This window comes from Nannospalax galili, unplaced genomic scaffold (genome assembly GCF_000622305.1).
Source record: "Nannospalax galili isolate Female #2095 unplaced genomic scaffold, S.galili_v1.0 scaffold381, whole genome shotgun sequence".
In the NCBI taxonomy this organism is placed as follows: domain Eukaryota; kingdom Metazoa; phylum Chordata; class Mammalia; order Rodentia; family Spalacidae; genus Nannospalax; species Nannospalax galili.
This window is the reverse complement of record NW_008347312.1, coordinates 1,639,744-1,658,103: the sequence shown is the minus strand read 5'-3', so window position 1 is coordinate 1,658,103 and position 18,360 is coordinate 1,639,744. Positions and strand designations below refer to the sequence as shown.

Here is an 18,360-nt window from a genome sequence, read left to right as displayed (position 1 = left end):
TTTTAAAATATATCAGTTATATATTCATTTTAAAATTATATACATATTTTTCATGTTATGTAAGTAACTTTAACATTTTAAAATTATATATAGTTCTAAATTGTGTATATCATGTACATAATCATATATCACTTATATAGGTTATTAAATTTAAGACTATATGCTAAGTTGGGCACGGTGGCACACACCTTTAGTTCTAGCACTTGGGAAGGAGAGGCAGGTAGACCTCTGTGAGTTCAAGGACAGTTAGAACTACTTAGTAAGATGCTATCTCAAAAAACAAAAAAGAAACAAAGCAAAACGATATGCCTGGTGTGATGGCACAAACCTGTAGCCATCAGGAGACTGGTGGCTCATGCCTATAACCCCAGCACTTGAGAACGACAATTTCAAAATCAGCCTGGGGAGACCTGGGTATGGTGGTGCATAGGAGGCAGAGGCAGGCAGATCTGGTCTGTATAGTAAGTTCCAGGCCACCTGGGGCTACAAGGAGACCCTGTCTCAAAAAATAAAACAAAAACAGAAGCAAAAACAACCTGGGCTACATAGTAAGTACCAGTCCAGCCATAGATACATAGCAAGACTTTGTCTTTAAAAAATGTATTTTTAATTACACATCATTTTAACTAATAAGAGAAAACAGAAAAGAAGCCCATGGGGTGTGTTCTCAGGCTACTAAGAAAGCAGTTAATTCTAAATATTATTCTGTGCTAACAGGCTAATATTTTTAAATATATTCTACAGAAAATGTTTAGGGAGACATTTTCACTTTTCATATTAATTGTGCAAAAATAATGGGTTTTGTTATGACACTATCATGTATGTCTAATGTATTTTGATCATACCTGTTGTCCTCTTATTCTCCATTCCTCTCTAAATTGTCCCCTTCCTTAGAGAAACATTCATTCAATGAAGTTTTATCAAGAACTACTGTGTAAAAGGCAGAGTACTGACCCTGGGGCCCAGCAGTAAATGTATACAGTGGTGTCCTAGAGGAACTTACCGCCTACTAGAGCAGACACGCATGTTAAGAAACAAGTGCTGTTGAGTGTTTCCTGAAGACTTAGGTAGACGACATAGGTACCATAGGCCATGAAGACAAAAGGCAGACTCAGGCCATTCTGCCTGAGCTCAGTAAGGTCAGGAAATCTTCACGGAGGATATACCTCATTAGCTATGTCTTGACAGATGAGTAAGGTTTGCCCAGATCATGAGTATGATGTGCAGAAGGGAGAAGGGACACCCTAGGTAGAGGGAACAGCATGAGCAGGGGCACAAAGGTATGAGGTACAATGGAATTGTGGGGGACTAGCAAGCAGCTCCATGTGATATCTTGGCAAGAGGTTTGGCCTGACCAGAACACCAGATGATGGAGGATTCATGTAGGCCACGAGTAGGAGTTTTAGGCAAGGTAATAATACAATCAGATTTTCATCTTCGAATGTCATAGCAGCAATGTAAAGGATGAGATGGAGGGAAGGAAGACAGTGGACTTGGCAGTAGCTCCCTCATGTTGAGGGCACTCAAGCCCTGGAAAGAGAATGGAAGAGAGGGATGCATGAGAGAATGCTGGGCAAGTTGTAGAAAAGAGTGGCTGTTTGGCTGTCAGGGGATGAGGGAAGGGTAAAGAGATGATGGCCCTGATAGATATCTTTAAAGGAGATGGTTTTAGCCAGGCACAGTGGCACACACCTGTCATCCCAGTACTCGGAGGTGAAGGCAGGAGGATCAGAAGTTCAAGGCCAGTGTCGGCTACACAGCAAATTCAAGGGCAAGCTAGATTACAAAAGACCCTGTCTCAAATTTTTTTTAATTTAAATTTAATTTATTACTGTTATTATTATTTTGGTCTTTTTGAGACAGGGTTTCCCTGTAGCCCCAGCTAGCCTGGAACTCACTATATAGACCAGGCTAGCCTTGAACTCCCAGAGATCCACTTACCCTTGCCTTCCGAGTGCTGTGATTAAAGGCATGTGCCACCACACCTGGCCTTTAATTTTAATTTTAAAAAATTAAAAATTAGAATAGAACCTGGGGAGAAAGAGAGAGAGTTATAGATTTTTAAAATTTTTAATTTATTTTGTATTTTATGTGTCTTGAGTGCTTTTCCTGCATATGTGTATACAGTGCCCACAGAGGGCAAAAGAAAGCATTTGATTCCCTGGAACTGGAAAGTACTGAGACAGAACCAGAATTTGGCAGGTGGACAGAGGAAGAGAGTGACTAAAAGAAGACAGGAGAGGAAAGCCAGAGCAGTACAAGGGGGCGCAGGCAGACTGGTGTGGGAACACAAAGGGCAGAAGGCACTGCTGCAAAGAAACAGATCCTCAGTGCCTGCTGTACAAGCATGAGGACCTGAGCTTGGATCCCTAGCACCCACACAGAAAAAGCATGTGCCTGTAATCCCTGTACTGGGGAGACAGAGACAAGAGAATCCCTGGGACTTGCTGGCCAAACAATCTAAGAGCCAGTTGCCGAGCTCCAGATTCTGTGAGCTCAGCAAGCAAGGGATGTTGCCATTAAGCCTGACAACCTGAACTTGATCCCCAGAACCCACATAGTAGACAGCAAGAACCAACTCCTGCAGTTTGTCCTGTGACCTCCACACATGGCACCGGTGAGGCCTGGGTTTGGCTGGAGGAATTGACCTAGACTCAGAGAAGGGTTACTTTGTCCTCCAGAGAAGGATAAATTCTCTTCTTGAAGATCTTAAATTCTGTCTTATAGGAAAACGAGATCATGCATATTTATAGAAAGAACTATTGTTCACACTGAGAGGGAAATTGTACTGTGAGGGAAACCCATGCCTGGGCAATTAAAGGAACCATGAGAGACTGAGAGAAAACACAGGAAGGGAGGCAACATGTCAGTGCTTCAGGGGTAAAGCCACAGAGGCTTGGCCCTCACTCACTGCTGAGAACCCTGGTTCTGACCCATATTCTCTATGCTGCAACATGTCACAGTGAGTAAGAAAATCAGGTAACTAGCCCAGGATAGTTATGTTCCCACATGTGGGAGAGTATCATCAGAATTTTGCTCCCTTTTTTGGGGGGGGTCTTTTTGAGGCAGGGCCTCCCTGTAGCCCCAGCTGGTCTGGAAGTCACTAAGTAGGCTGGCTGGCCTTGAACTCAGAGATCTGCCTGCCTCTGCCTCCTGAGCGCTGGGACTAAAGGCATGCACCACCACATCTGGCTAGAATTTTGTTGCTTTAAAAGCCAGTAGAACCCGAAGAACTGAGTCACAGAATGGACGTTCATTCTGCCTGGGAACAAGACTTCTCTGCCTTCTCCACAGGTTTGGAAGCACAATTGAAAGCTGGAGGCCTGAGATGGTTCCTGTGAATCACACCAACTTACAAAGTGCCTGGCGGTAGGTGTTGAGCACCTTACCTGCTGCCATGCCTTAGAGCTGCCTCTGGTACTGTCTTCTCCATCTTCCTCTCCACCCAGAAGTAACCCCCTGCAGCCCTGTCCTCCCACAGCCATGGGCAGACTTCAAAAACAACCTTCTTCTCTCTGTCGTTGGGGCATCAGAGCCTCGTGGATGGGCTCCCTCAGCCTCATGTCCTGCCTCTCCAGGTGGGCCCTGAGCCTGCGATGTGAAGGCAGCAGAAATGTCCTCAGCGCTCTGCGGAAGGCCATGGAAGTGGACTTCAAGGACAAGGACAAACACGAGTCTCAGGGCATCTACCTCTTCACAGGGGGTGTTCCTGACCAGGATGTGGTGGGTAGCCTCCATCCTGGATATCTGTTACCTTTCTTCTTTTCTGTAGTGCTGGGTATGGACTTCAGGGCCTTGCTCATTCCAAGCAAGCACTGAGCCACAACCCCAGTCCCAGAGTGATTTTCTAAAGTACCCCATCTTAACGCTTGCCTGGGAATGTTGTCAAAACACAGCTTCTGGCTTGACAGCGAGTCTTTGATACTGAAAAGCCCCCCACGATGTATATACCGCTGCTCACCTGGCATGACCAGGTTCTCAGGCTCGGCTCCCTGCCACACCCTATTAAGACACGGGAACAAATTGTGCCTCGGGCTCATGTGTTTCTGTCCTCTGGACCAGACACTCAGTAAGCCATCAAGAAAGATGATCAGGGGGCTGGAGAGATGGCTCAGCAGTTAAGAGCGTTGTACTACTCTTGCAGAGGACCCAGGTTCAATTCCCAGCACCCACATCATCAGTCTGCTCACAACCACCCATAACTCTGGCTCCAGGGGATCCCACCCCTCTAGCCTCCATGGGCACCTGCACCCATGTGCACATGTTGTCACATAGACACACATGCATGCACATAATTTAAAATAAAAATTTAAAAAGAAAGATGCTCAGCTGAAGTGTAGGGAGATCAGCTGTGAGCCTCCTGCCTTCTCTTCCCCACAGCCCACACTCAGCGCCTACGTGGCCGAAGCCTGTGGGGGCTGCGCTCTCCAGCTGCACGTGTGTCTCTTCTATGTGGGTGAGCCACAGATGAACACCACGCCCCCCGCCTGCTATGCCAGCCGCACTGACACAGCCACTGCCTACAAAGAGGTCACCCGAGCTGCCAGGGGCCGCTTTCACTGGTTTGGAGAAGCAGGTGCATATTTTCTTACCTCTTTCTTACCAGACAGTGTCTCAACACTGGCATCATTCAAATATTGCAGAAAAGTAGCATGTGAAAATCATATTTATTAAAATTAGGTGACTGGCAAGATGGCTTATGAGGTAAAGGCACTTGTTGCCAAGCTTGACTACCTGAATTCGAACCCACATGCTAGAATTCAAGAACCAGTTCCTCCTACAAACTGTCCTCTGACTGCCACACCTATGTTGTGGAATGCACACAGGTGCATGTATACACACACACGCATAAAATAAATAAATGTAAATTAAAAGTAGGGGCTAGGGATATAGCTCAGTGGTCAAGTGCACACTTAGCATGCATAGGCCCTAGGTTCCAGCCCTCAAAAAGCAAAGCAAGTTGAAGAACAGCCTGGTCTATATAGTGAGTTCCAGCCCAGCTGGGGCTACAGGGAGACCCTGTCTAAAAAAAAAAAAAAAAAAAAAAAAAAAAAAAGTAAAACTATTATGAAAAAAATAATGACTTAGGTGGTATACAGACACAAAATCCATTACATTGACATGGGAGTGACTGAGCCTAGGACACTAATGCCTTCCAACCTCTCTGACTCACAGATGAGGCAACCTCCAGAGGCATGATATGCATGATGGTAGCTTCACAGGGATGGGAACTCGGGGGCCATTTTCCAGTTCTTTCTTTCTATGAAATTGTTGGATGTGTTCATTGAAGTTACCAGCGATTATCAGTAATAAGAGCAAACACAGAACTATGAGGTGCCACACACATCTCTAAGTACTCTACATCCTGTGGTGTAGGTGACTTTCTGCCTCATATAGCAGACAGGGAGCTAACACAGTCCAAAGGCCAGAAGCTAAACCCAGGCAGGCCAGCATTAATGTCCAGTGTTTTAGCCATTATACTCGAATCCCCTCAAGTGAGACATCGATGTTCACTGCAGACATTAGCCACTATAAATAATCCCCAGGTAGGTCTTTCTGTTCCATGGGGTAGCAGAACCTTTGCTGCTAACCTGCCCTTCCTGTGAGTGAATGCCAGGACGTTCAGCCCTAAGGCCAGCCACACTGGTGGTGACAACACACCACTGGATGATGTGGGGTTGGAGCTGGTCAGCTCAGTCCATGGTGGTCCCATCTTCCCCCTTGGAGTTGTGTCACCCCCAGATCACCTTCACGCATGCAGATGTAGACACTTGCCAGAATCCACATCCCTCCCCCAACATTGAAGATGTGTTTTCTTTCCAGGTATTTATGAGAGTGATGACATTAATGCTATCGTATCAGAGATGGAAAGGGCCCTCAACTACTCCCAGAAGGTATGCCTTGGCCTTGAGCTCAATGCATGCATATGCATTGACATGTGTGTAAATCCTGGAGCTGCCTTAACAAAATGCTATAAACTGGGTAGTTTGAAACAAAAGACATTTACACTCTCATGCTTCCAGAGACTAGAAACCTGAAATTAAGGTGTCAATGGGGCCACAGTCCCTCTGTAGGCTCCGGGTAGAGCCCTTCATTATTGTATCCTTCTAGTTTTGGTTAATAAGCAAAAGTGTACCAAAAGCATATTGCTTGGCATAGAAGACTAGACTGTTGCATAAAGAAGAGAGTTTAAGCTTAACTCCAAACACAGAAGAAATAGCTGGGGACTTATACCAAGGAGAAGTCAGGGGTGGAAAATTGCTGAGAGGAAGTTGATTAGGTATCAAGGGTGCCGAGGCTCTTGCTAACGACAGGCCAGGGACTTAGAGATCAAAGAGGGGGCGATGAAGAACCCGAATGGAAATCAAATGTAGGGTGGCCTTCACTGAACTGATTTAGCAACATTCTTTGGTAAAATTGGGTGAGATGGTCACAGTGGAGATGTAGTCAAGAAGAGACTAACCTCTAAAGGCTGTGCCCATCCTTGGGTATTCCTTGACTGTGTAAGCTTAACTCCAATCTCTGCCTCCATCTGCATATGGCTGTTTTCTACTGTGTGTCTGTCTTTCCTCTCTCCTAAAAGCACTAGTCATATTAGATTGAATGCCCACCCTATTCCAATATGACCTCATTTTGACTTACATTCTAATTTCACCTGCAAAGACCTTATTTCTAAGTAAAGTCACATCCACAGGGAGTCACATTTCAACATATCTTCTGAGGGACACACCAGATTCCCGCTTCATGTCCACTGGCACCCAAGGCTTCAGGTGGAACATGAGGGGTTTTTGTAGGTTATTGGATTTTGACCGATAGGCTATAGATTCTGGCCTCCTTTGAATTTCTCTAACACATCCAGTCCCACCGTAAGCTTGGAGGCTTTGTGCCTGCTCATTCTCTGCCTGATCTTCCTTCTTAGATCATCTATGGCTTGTTCCTTGTTATTCAAGGCTCCTTTAAAAAATTACTTCCTCAGAGGAGATTTGAGTAGCATGAGGGGAAATTAGAGAGGTGGTGAGAAACCGGAAGCACTTCGTATGGGAATCGGGCAACAGACAGCAGAATATTTAAGGGAAAATTAACCAAATTTACAATTAATGTAAAATACAGGGTGAGAGACAAGAAGAAATCCAAAGTAACTCCCCAAGTTCCTCTCCGGGGCACCTGGCAGACAATAGTGCCATTGACCAACTGAGAGAGAAAATAGGAAGAGACTAAGGTGGGTGCAGAGAAGGTGGGACTTGGAGGAAGGTGAGCCGGCAGAGCCCATGAGGTAAACAAGCAAGGATATCCGACAGGCAGATGGAAAAAGATAGGGCCTAGAGATAGAAATCTGGAGCAGGTCAAGCCTTGGGTATAGACAAGGAGTTCGTGGGGAGACATGTTCAAGCAAAGGAAAGAAATTGTGAAGGTCACACCCTGACCCAAATGTTAGTTATGCCCATTACTTGTAGAATGATTCATCTCTACACCAGATTGGGACCACCGGGAGGGCAGAGCCATGTCCCATACTGTTTTCCTCCACGGCCACTGGATCAGTAGGTCAGTGGCTCTCCAAACCTGCCTTAGGCTCCTTCCTTAAAAGACCCCGCTGGGGATCTGTAAATCTCTAGTCCTTAATTAAGTGCAAGCTGTGCCATTTTTGCCCCTAAAAAACTCACATACAAGGTATTAATGGACATTAATGGCTTAATCTCACTTTCTTTAAGATGCTTGCTTATGTTTGAATAGTGTCCTCTAGTTCTCTGAGTGTGAGTAATTACCAGAAAAGCTTTTGGGGAGTTGAGGAACTTTCAGGAAAAAAAGAATAAACATTACACCTCAGTTCTGCCAGTGTCTGCAGTTGGTCCTGGTCATAGGCTGAGCTGACCAGCAGCTGTTGCTGCTGAAGGGTTTTATAATAGAAAAGAATACTGGCTTACCTAAGTCCATCTGGACTTGGATTGAAGCTCCTCAATTTGTGAGTAGTGTGGCCCTGGACAAAACTCTTAAGCTCACAGAGCTTTGGTTTCCTCATCTGTACAACGGTGTCTTAGTTTTTATCACTGTGATAGACATTTGAGAAAAATCAAGCTAAGGGAGGATTATTTTAGCTCATGGTTTCAGAAATTTCAATCCACAGTTGGCTGGTTCCTTTGCCCTCAGTCTGAGGTGAGGTTGAATGCCATGGTGGGTAGCATGTGGTTAGTAAAGCATGTGGAAGTAAAGTAGCTTACTTCATGGCAGACATGAAGGAAAGAAGGTGGTCCAGGACAAGATACAGATCCCAAGGACATGTCCCCAATGACTTTCTTTGACCTAGGCCCCTCCTCCTAAAGTTTCTAGAACCAACACATGAGCCTATGGGGGGACATTTCATATTCAAACCATTACAAATGTATATAAATTGGGGTGGTTGGTATATCTTGTTTGCCCGAGGGTTACACACACACACACACACACACACACACACACACAGCAGGCATTAACTAACCCAGTTCCTAGTGCATCCTGGGGATACCTGTTCTTCATAAGATTGGGCCACAGCACTCTCAGCCCCAGGATACATCCTAGGAACAGAAAGAGGATTCAAAAGGATTCTGTCCTGCTATGTGCATATCTGTAGGCCCACAGTGACCAGTGTGCTGATAACTGCCTAATCCCTGTTGCAGTGTGCCTTCCTTGTGGCCTCCTTGAAGAACCAGTCGAGAAAAGAACTGGAAAGTATGGCTGAAGGGGGAGACAAGTCAAAGATGCTCAAGCAAAGTCAACCCAAGAAATTCTGTCCTCCCAAGGCCACAGCCCCCTCGGTGACCAGAATGGTTTGACTCCCTTCCCCAATAACACATAGAGAAATTGTTTCCAGTTTGTCTCCTTATCTTTCCTAGATCTTAAACGGACTGGTCCACAGGCCTCAGGCCAGCACTGACAGGGACAGGTTTGGGGGATGTATGTGTCATGGGGGCCTCCAGGGAGAGGGCCTGCTCATTACCCTACTTTTAGCTCTGCCTGACTAGCTCAGCTTTGTTCCCTTTTCTAGCTCCAAGATCTCCACAGAACTGATGCCCACCACTGTATATAGGAGTTTAACTTGGAGGGTCTCTAGGAGGAAAGAGTGGGCTTACTAATGGGCTCTTGCTGCTGCTGCCCAAGCTCAGCAGGGGTGTGATAGGAACTGAAGGTTCAACCTAAGCCTGCTGGGAGCTTATCTTCATTCATAGCCTGTCAAATGTGCCTTGCATAAAATACCCACCCCTCACCTCAGTAGTTAGGGAGACTTGTAGAAGACCCCCACAGGTCAGTGCTGTGAACAGAAGCATCAGTGAAACCTGGGGACTGTTTAGCAGCTCGCTGACTGAGCACTATTAAACACATTTCAGAATGAAGTCTATCCCAGGAGGTGCATAGCTTATTCCTAGTCAGGGGCTGCATTTCCAGGGCATTCCAGGGCCTCACCCAAAGAACTCATACCCATCTCCCACCATCTTAACGTCTCAAGTTCTGGAGGAACCCCCAGAATCTCAGGTCCTTCCTCTCGGACCTTCAATGGTTCCTGCAGCATGACCCTAATGAGTACTCCCTAAAGTGGTGGCATCTGGGCCCTTTTCACAACAACTCATGGAAGGGCCCCCTTTGCTGACCCAAGGCCCCAGGTGACTTTGTTATATGATTACCACGTTCTAGCCGTGCCCAGTGAGGAAAGAACTCCCCTAAAGCTGAGATGCCCACGAGGGCACAGAAGTTACCCAAATGATTGTTTGAGGTGCTGGGCGACCAGAAATGCCAGACTAGTATGAAGAAGGACAGGTAACTAGTGAAGAAAATTCTGGCAAGCCCCCATCCGATGTTCCCTCATGCCACATGCATGAATCCACACATTCATATACTTTTTCACTACCAAACCCAGAGTCCCCTCTGAAACCTGCTGCAGAAGGGGGGCCAAACATGTTTCAGGAGCTAACTTCCTTAAGCCCTACCCTACAAACATTCTTGATTGGCAGATTAAGGTCAGGGTAACTGGGAACTGCTTTCCATGGGGAACAGGCCTCTGATGAGAAGGATGGCCTGTTTTCTAGAACATTAAAGATGGCAAAGATGGAGAAAAGAGCCCACAACTGAAACCTCTGAAATGGCATCCCCTCAGTGGTAAAGCAGGCATCTCTTCAGGTAAGGCATAGCCGCGGACTCATGTGGGTAGACGGACAGCTCAGGCACCAGGGCATGGATTAACAGTGTGAGAGATGGGCTGGAGAGATGGCTCAGTGGTTAAGAACATTGGCTGTTCTTGCAGAAGACCTGGCTTCGAATCTCAGCACCCACATGGCAGCTAACAACTGTCCTTAACTCCAGTTCCAAGGGATCTATTAGCCTCTTCTGTCCTCCTCCAACAGTGCATGACACGGGTGCACTTACCTACATGCAGGCAATACACACATACACATAAAATAAAAATAAAATAGTAAATAAAATATTTTTAAAAAACAGTGTGAGAGACTAAATAATGGTAACTCTTAACCATGTGGCAGTCCATCAGCCAAAGTGGTCACCATAAAACCTGTAGCAATTAGTCCTATGGAACCATTTTATTTACTTCTTAAATATTTTATTGAGTTTCGTGCATTTCACATAATAGATTTTAATCAAATTTAGAACCCCCCCATCCTCACCCCCATAGCTCCCTCACTTCATGCATTCTGTCATATATGTTAAGCCCTCTCCAGTCAAGCACTTGTACCCAGATGTCCATCAGTACAAATTCATCCTCTGGAGTCTAGTCAGTCTATCTAGAGAGTCTCCCTCAAAGAAGATCTACTCTTCCTTACTCAGCAATAATCAATTGCCAATAGTTCCTAGGCTAAGGTTGGCACCTGCTGCCCTTTTCCTTCATTCTGTGCTGGGCTTTTATCTGATTGAGTCAGCATGGGTCTTGTGCATGCTGTCACCATTGTTGCAAGTTCATATGAGCAAGTTCTCAGAGGCCTGAAAGCCTCTCTTTCCGTAAGTCCATACACCAACCCTGGCTCTTACAATCTTTCTGACCCCCTTCTGAAATTGTCCCTAAGCCATGGGTGGGTGAGGTTAATATAAGAGTCCAATCCAGGAACACGTACTCCCATGTGGTCATTTTAATGACAGAGTTTAGGTTCAAAATGGTTCATCAAGAAAAGACATCACTACTTTTATGAAAGTATTCAGTTCATAAATTCAAGACGATGTGTCTTCATTTTCAAGACAAAGATTTATAGCAACATGGTTTAGGGCAGCAAGACTAGATGGGGTCTTCATTCTGCACCTTACTAGTTCATCTGGAACTTGGAGGACGATGAGAATGAAATGGAACAAGGTGCACTTAACACTACATCCCAGAAACATCAGGACTTGGTAATGGTAGCTTCCACTGCTACTGGTCCAGGCAAAGGCCAGAGCCCTGGCTGGGAACAAACAGTGCCCCCAGAACTCCATGTCTAGAATAGATGATGACTGAAATTGAGACAGCTGGAAGCCAGGCTACACAACTTTATCAATAGGCCCCACAAAGTAGCCCGCCCAACAAGCTAAATGTCTTCCAGCGGCTGCCCAACCTGAGAAAGAAGGAATGGTGGAACAGAGGAAGAAGGCCAAGCCCAGGACGACAGATACAGCTCTATCTCTTTTCTACACAGAGTCAGGGAATAACGTGGGTAAGCTAAAGCCAAATTGTATCTGAACAGCTCCCGGTGCTGGGGACCCTGTTAGAACAGCGCCCCCCATGAGGAGACCCCTCCAGCTACCCCACGATTTGCCTCTGGATAGACCCATCCTTAAACAAGTCAGTACCCCAGCCAGAGAAATGAGCATGCATTGACACTGGCAGAGAATGAGAAAACTCAGTTTTCCAAGGTCCTTGGGCATACTGGTGGCATCTGGGAAAAGCGGTTTTCTGAGTCCTGAGGCCAATTACAAGAGGAGTAAAGATTCCCCTAGGCCAGCCTGATAGATCACTGTGAAATGGTACCTGTATTAGTTATTTTCTTCCTTCTGTGACAAAATCCCCAACAAAAGCAACTCAAGGAAGGGTTTATTTGGGCTCTCAGTTTGATGAGGGTGGGGAAGTCAATGTGGAGGGACCAGCTCGCAGCTGTGGCAGCAGGAACAGGAGGCTGCTGGTCACATTGTGTTCACAGTCAGGAAACAGAAACGGGAATGCTGATGTTTCTCTTTTCCCCCCTTTTATTCTGTTCAGGACTTCAACACATGCCACATTCATAGAAGGTCCTCCTTCCTCAGTTAAACCTCTCTGGAAGCTCCCTCAATGATACATCCATGCTGGGCGTGGTGGCACAGGCCTTTAGTCCCAGCACTTGGGAGGCAGAGATAGGCAGATCACTGTGTGATGGAGGTCATCCTGGTCTACATAGTGAGTTCCAGGCCAACTGGGACTACAAGGAGACTGTTTCAAAAACACACACACACTCAAAAATATATCTAGAGGTGTGTCTTCTAGGTGGTTCTAAATCTAGTCAATTTGACAATGATTCACCATCACAGATCCTCCTAAATGGAGGAGTCTTGAGAAGTCCTCCTCCACCCACCTAATACGCTCCCTTTCTACATCTGTAGCAAATTTTGTGACTGACTTGACTGGCAGAGAAATTGACATGGCTAAAAGAGAAGTGATGGGGAAGAAGAAGGAAGAAGAACATCCGTGGGACTTCACTCTGTTTCTCCTAGGTGCTGTGTACAAGAAGTACCCTCAAGGAAGGACTGTGAGAAGGATCAACTGCTCTATTGAGCTGCCCAAGAAGGATACTGTGTGCTCAAGTCAAGAGGTATTAAGTTAGCCAGGCATGGTGGCACACACCTTTAATCCCAGCACTTGAAAGGCAGAGGCCAGTAGATCTCTGTGAGATTGGGGTCAGCCTGGTCTCCATAGCCAGTTCTAGGCCAACTGGGGCTACAAGGAGACCCTGTCTCAAAAAGACCACAAAAAATGTATTAAGTTGTCCAAACCAGCACATGTCCCTAGATGAATAATTCCTTCCACCAACCATGTCTTTCAGGAGGGTAGACATACCAGGGAAAGAGGGCAAACATGTTAAAAATGATTGCTTACTGTGGCAGGTAGAATAATGGCTAAGTAGACTTCAGTTCAGAAGCTGGATCTGCTACATCCTAGCTGGGTGAACTTGGGAAATTCACATAGCTACACCTAGCCTCAATCTCTACATTTGTAAAATGAACACATTTCCACCTATCTAGTAAGACTGATGTGAGGCATAATGAGAGAATATTTTGTGTAAAATACTTATAGATGTCAGATTCTTTTGAATGTAAGCAACAGAAATCCCCCCTTCTGGTTCATATCTTTCTTCCCACAACCACTCAGTGAAAGTCTGGACTTGATTCTGATTGGGCTAATCCTGAATGCCATTCTCTGATTGGTTTGAGCTTGCCCATTCTGTCATTTCTCAGTTTGGTAAGGAGCCTGAGATTATCTTAACTGGTTTAGTTTGAATTTTAGACCAATCAAACCAAGCCATTATAGTGGGAGGTTGTGATGGACATTGGAGAAGCAGTAATATCCACTAGATAAGGCCAAGAAGATGCTCAATTCATTTGGTTCCCTGTTGGCCATTTCTTGTGCATTCCTCCCAGACATGGGGAAAGAATCTACAAGTGATGGATGTTCACAAAGGGCCAGGAGTGCCACACTTCAAACAAGAACTTGTAACACTTGAGTCAGTTACTCAGTTGAGACTGAGTTACTTACATAAAAATTCTTTCTTTTATTCCAAAGTGGATAACAAATTATGGGCTGAAAAAACTGAAGATGGGTCTCTCCAGCTGCCTGGGTCCCAAATGTAGACATCAAAAGTCAGCACGGGGATCAGCATCAGCCAAACACTGCACGATCTTTCCCAGTATAGAGATCAACGTAAGTCACAGTGTCATTCTTTTAATCCCCATCTCCTTACCTTTTGTCAGCTCTAAGTGGCACAGAGCAGATCAAGGCATGCCAGCTTCTATTCCTGCTTCTACAACCCCCTCCCTAAAATAGGATTGCCCCAAGCTGATGGAAGATGTAGAATCCCTTTAGAAAGGAAATGTCAAACCTCCAGGGCCTGAGATCACACTCCAGGGAGGATGGGATGCATGGAGTGAGAAGCAGAAGCAAGTGCGGAGCACACTGGCAGTGACTGAGGTACCCACCCAAAAGCACTGGGTGCCTAATGCTGGCTGTGGCTCTGCTTGGCTGGCAGGAGGGAACAGGCACCTTTCTCCATTCTCTCCTTTTGAGGTATTCTCATTGGTCTGATGCTGCGACAAGTGAATTCAGTACGAAATGAAAATTGGATTCTTTCTCTCCTTGCCCTTTGATACCACTTTATCAACATCAGAGGAAACTAAAAATAGTCACAAAAAAACAAAAATTACCCACTAAAAGAACTTAGAGTCATTTTAGCATGCTGACCCCTCTCCATCAGAGGTCATCTTTCAGTTTGAAATTTACAGACCTTCCACCCCTCCATTAAGAATTTTCTAATTTGGGGCTGGAGAGATGGCTCAGCGGTTAAGAACACTGGCTATTCTTGCAGAGGACCCGAATTTGATTCTCAGCACCCACATAGTGACTAATAGCCATCTGTAACTCTAGTTCCAGGGGATCCAATGCCCTCTTCTGACCTCCTGGACATTGCACGACATGGATGCACTTACACACATGCAGGCGATACACTCATACATGTAAAATAAAAGTAATAATTTTTTTTAAAAAAATCTTGAGCTAGGTATAGTGGCATATGCCTTTAATCCCAGCATTTGGAAGGCAGAGGCAGGTAGATCTCTGTAAGATGGAAGCCAACCTAGTCTACTTAGCGAGTTCTAGACCAGCTACAAGGAGACTCTGTCTAAATAAATAAATAAAAATAAATAAATAAATAAACTGTCTTGGGAATTGTGGAATACCATGGTATAAACTACCTTAGGGGTGCTGCGACTATTAAGACACAGCTGATGGGAGTATTTGCCTTCCCTCGTCTCCCTAGGGAGTGATGAGACACATCCAGTGGACACTGTGGGAGATGGAGTCGTATATCACGTGCATGGAGAGGGTGATGAGGTGCTATGTGCAGAGGCTGCAGTGGCTGTTGTCTGGTGAGCCTGACTGAAGCCTGGAAGGTGGAGAGGCCTGAGAGGAAGTGGAAGGTCAATCCTAGAGACCCAGGGTCAGTCCTTCAAGGCCAGATCCTCAAGAACTCTCAGACTAGGGGGTTAATACAAGAGGGTCCTCCTATAAGACATGAGCTCTGGGTTCAGAAGTCAGGCAAGATGCTAGACGGCAGGAGTGTGGGACAGGAGCCAGAGGGAGCTTGTGCCTGTCCAGGTCACCTGCAAGGATGCCTGCACTCTTTGCCTTCCTGCATGTGGCTGAGGACCTCCAGTTCTGACCATGGCTCTTAGGATGGCAGCAGATAGGGCTTATGACGGAGGGATGACTGCTGTGTTAATTGGGCCCCTTGAGTAGAGGTGGAAATGGGAGGGGCAGACATTAAGTTTTCTCCAGAAGAGGAGAATGGATAGGGCAGACAAAGGGGACCCATGCTTATGTTCCAGAGGAGGGCTGATGGAAAAGAAGGGGTCACTGTGGTAAGTGAGGTGCAGGTGAGACAAAGTTACAGCCAGGGCACAGACTATTAAGAGCAAAGGGAAGCCATCAATCATCAGAGAAGCAAAAAATGATCAATCAGCATTTGCAATAATCCCATTCATTGCTTTGTAGAAGACAAACTCTTGGGGGATGGAATAGAATGAGGGGGACTTAGTCCTACATAACCCAGGTGGGATATGAACAGAACTGATCAAGGAGTGGTAAAGTGGGGGGATGAAGTGGGCAGAGTGAGAGTCAAGAAGTGAAAATGGGCAGTGCTTGGTGACTTGAACTGTGGTCCCACCAAAAGGGGTAAGCATGCCGCTGTGGTTGAGGTCCCCGGAGAGCTGGCTGACAAGCCAGATGTCCTCACGGAGCATCATGCAAGCGTCTTGCTGGCTTTTCTCTTATTCTCCCTGTGACTTGCTAAGGATCCACCTTTTCCTGGAGAATGGCTGGTTGATATTGCAGTCGCTTGTCAGTTTTCTCTGCTGTCCCAGTGAATCCCAGTGAACCCCAGTGCTCATAACTCTGGTCACATCATGTGCATGCTGGGCTTCTCTGGTGTCATTTCTGTGTAGCCTTGTACAATCAGAAGGACCGAAGTCAGAGGATGCCTGAGTAAAGTGTGGATTAAAGTACTGGGACAGAACCCAGGCCAAGCTGTGGGGTATGGACAAGTCACCAAGCGCTGAATCCTCAGTCCTTGAATAACTTCTGTCATGCCTCACCCGTCTCCTGTGGGTATCTCCATCCAACCTTGCTTCGCTCCTCACCTTGACTTTCTCTCTGCCCTGCAGCATGCCCTGTTCATCTCTCTTCTCAGAGCCTTTCAAGGACTGCTCTCTCCTGGCAGTCTCCACAGCCCCACCCAAAGATCAGTTCCAGGAAGCTGGGTGCACCACCTAATTCTGTTCTTCCTTAGCTCTACTGTTCCACACCTACATCCATCTAATTTCAATTCTCCCCATCACCTGCCCTTATAATACGTGACTCTGCCATGCTCCCTCGGTAGAGTCACAATTATTTTTCAAATTTTATAATAACTTTATTCTTTAAGAATTTCATGTTTGCAATGTATTTTGACCACATTCACCCTCCACCTTCCCCTCCCCTTCCAACTCTCCTGGAACCGTCCTCAACAAATCCCCCTCCCAATTTCTTTTCTTGCTGTTTTAGTAATATACTGAGTCCAACTAGTGTTGCCCACATACACATGCGTATGTGACCATCCACTGGATCATAGATTTATAATTATTTAACATCTGTCTTCCTTGGCTGACCATAAGCTCCATGAGGTACCCAACCCTCTTATCTACCATCATGCTTTGCACAGTGCAGGACACATAGTAGATGCTCAGTTAACTTCTCTGGTCTGTTGACTGACTATGTGCTCTCTAAACATCTTTCCCATCACAAATCATACTGTGACCCCCTTTAATCCAATTGCATAATTTTAAGGATGTGGAATCTGAAGCCCTAGAACATTATAACCACCTGTAATCACACAGGCAAAGCCAGGGCTGAAATGGTGACCACCCAAACAGCATATAACTGGCTGCTTCTACCCTTGGACAGCTGGTCCCTCCAAAACCACCCCAGGGCCATCTCCCAGTGAAGGATCTATGACCACTTATCAGGGTGGAGGAAGGTGTTGTAAGACTTTGCATTTGGTAGATGCAGTGAGAGAAACCAGCCTCTCACCCTCTTCCTGCCTCTGACACCCATCTCGGAGCAGGAAGCCGCCGGCTGTTTGGCACCATCTTGGAGAGCAAAGTGTGTGTCTTGCTGGACACATCGGGCTCTGTGGGGCCCTACTTGCAGCAGATGAAGACAGAGCTGGTTCTGCTGATCTGGGAGCAGTTGCGGGAGCACTGTGACAGGTAGGGGCAAGGCTGTGAGGGTGGGATCTGGAAGCTCAAAGGGCAGTTCTTCAGTTTCTCTAAACAAGCATATTCCCTCCTCACAGTTCCAAAGATCCAAGGAGTTTCAGAAATGAGAAATGCTCTTTTGAATAGTTTATCTAGAAGAAAAGAACACAGTATTTTGCTCCACTGCAGAAAGAATGCAGTTTGATGTCTTGTTTTGAGACAGATCCCAATACATAGCCCTGGCTGGTCTGGAACTCACTATAGAAACCAGGCTGCCTTGAACTTGTGAGGATTCTCTTGCCTCTGCCTTCAGAGCACTTGGATTATAGGCATGCACCATCATCCTGGCTAGGAATGTAGGTTTTAGATCTGTCTCAGGCCCAGGCACAGTTACAAGCACAGCAAATGTCCCGTGGCTTTGAATTGTGACTTTGGACTGAAGTTATTTGTTTGTATTTTTGTGGACCTGGGGATTGAACCCTCATGCATACCGGTCAAGCACTCTACCAATCATTCCAGTCCTTGAACTTGATTTTTAAGTGCAGGAAGTTGTTCTCTCTCCCGAGAAGGGTTGGCTCTAAAGGGACAGCAGGAGACATTAGCCTAGGCTGAAACCTGCTCTTGCCTCCACAGTATAGAAAGTCAACATTAACTAAACACTGCTGGTGTGCCAGGCACTTTACATGTATTAGGTCACCAGTCCTCTCAATTTTTTTAAGACCTCAGAGAGGTTATGTGATTTGCCGAAGATGACAAAATCATCCATCTGACATTTAAGTCTATACACTTCAAACTATTCTCTCTCTCTCTCTCTCTCTCTCTCTCTCTCTCTCTCTCTCTCTCTCTCTACTTACTTTTTCCTCGACTCTCTGTGTCTCACTA

The 18,360-nt window shown here is 46.0% G+C and overlaps 1 protein-coding gene across 1 annotated transcript in view; it reads left to right on the top strand.

Annotated features, from left to right (window-relative positions):
* The window catches only part of Vwa3a (von Willebrand factor A domain containing 3A), a 59,024-nt gene that overhangs the window by 34,797 nt on the left and 5,867 nt on the right, over positions 1-18,360 (top strand). Inside the window, 11 exon segments of the mRNA XM_008843831.2 lie at positions 3,295-3,369; positions 3,579-3,723; positions 4,381-4,576; positions 5,824-5,894; positions 8,652-8,801; positions 10,056-10,125; positions 11,550-11,660; positions 12,691-12,788; positions 13,757-13,894; positions 15,006-15,114; positions 17,346-17,490. Coding sequence (XP_008842053.1) covers positions 3,295-3,369; positions 3,579-3,723; positions 4,381-4,576; positions 5,824-5,894; positions 8,652-8,801; positions 10,056-10,125; positions 11,550-11,660; positions 12,691-12,788; positions 13,757-13,894; positions 15,006-15,114; positions 17,346-17,490 — 1,308 coding nt within the window.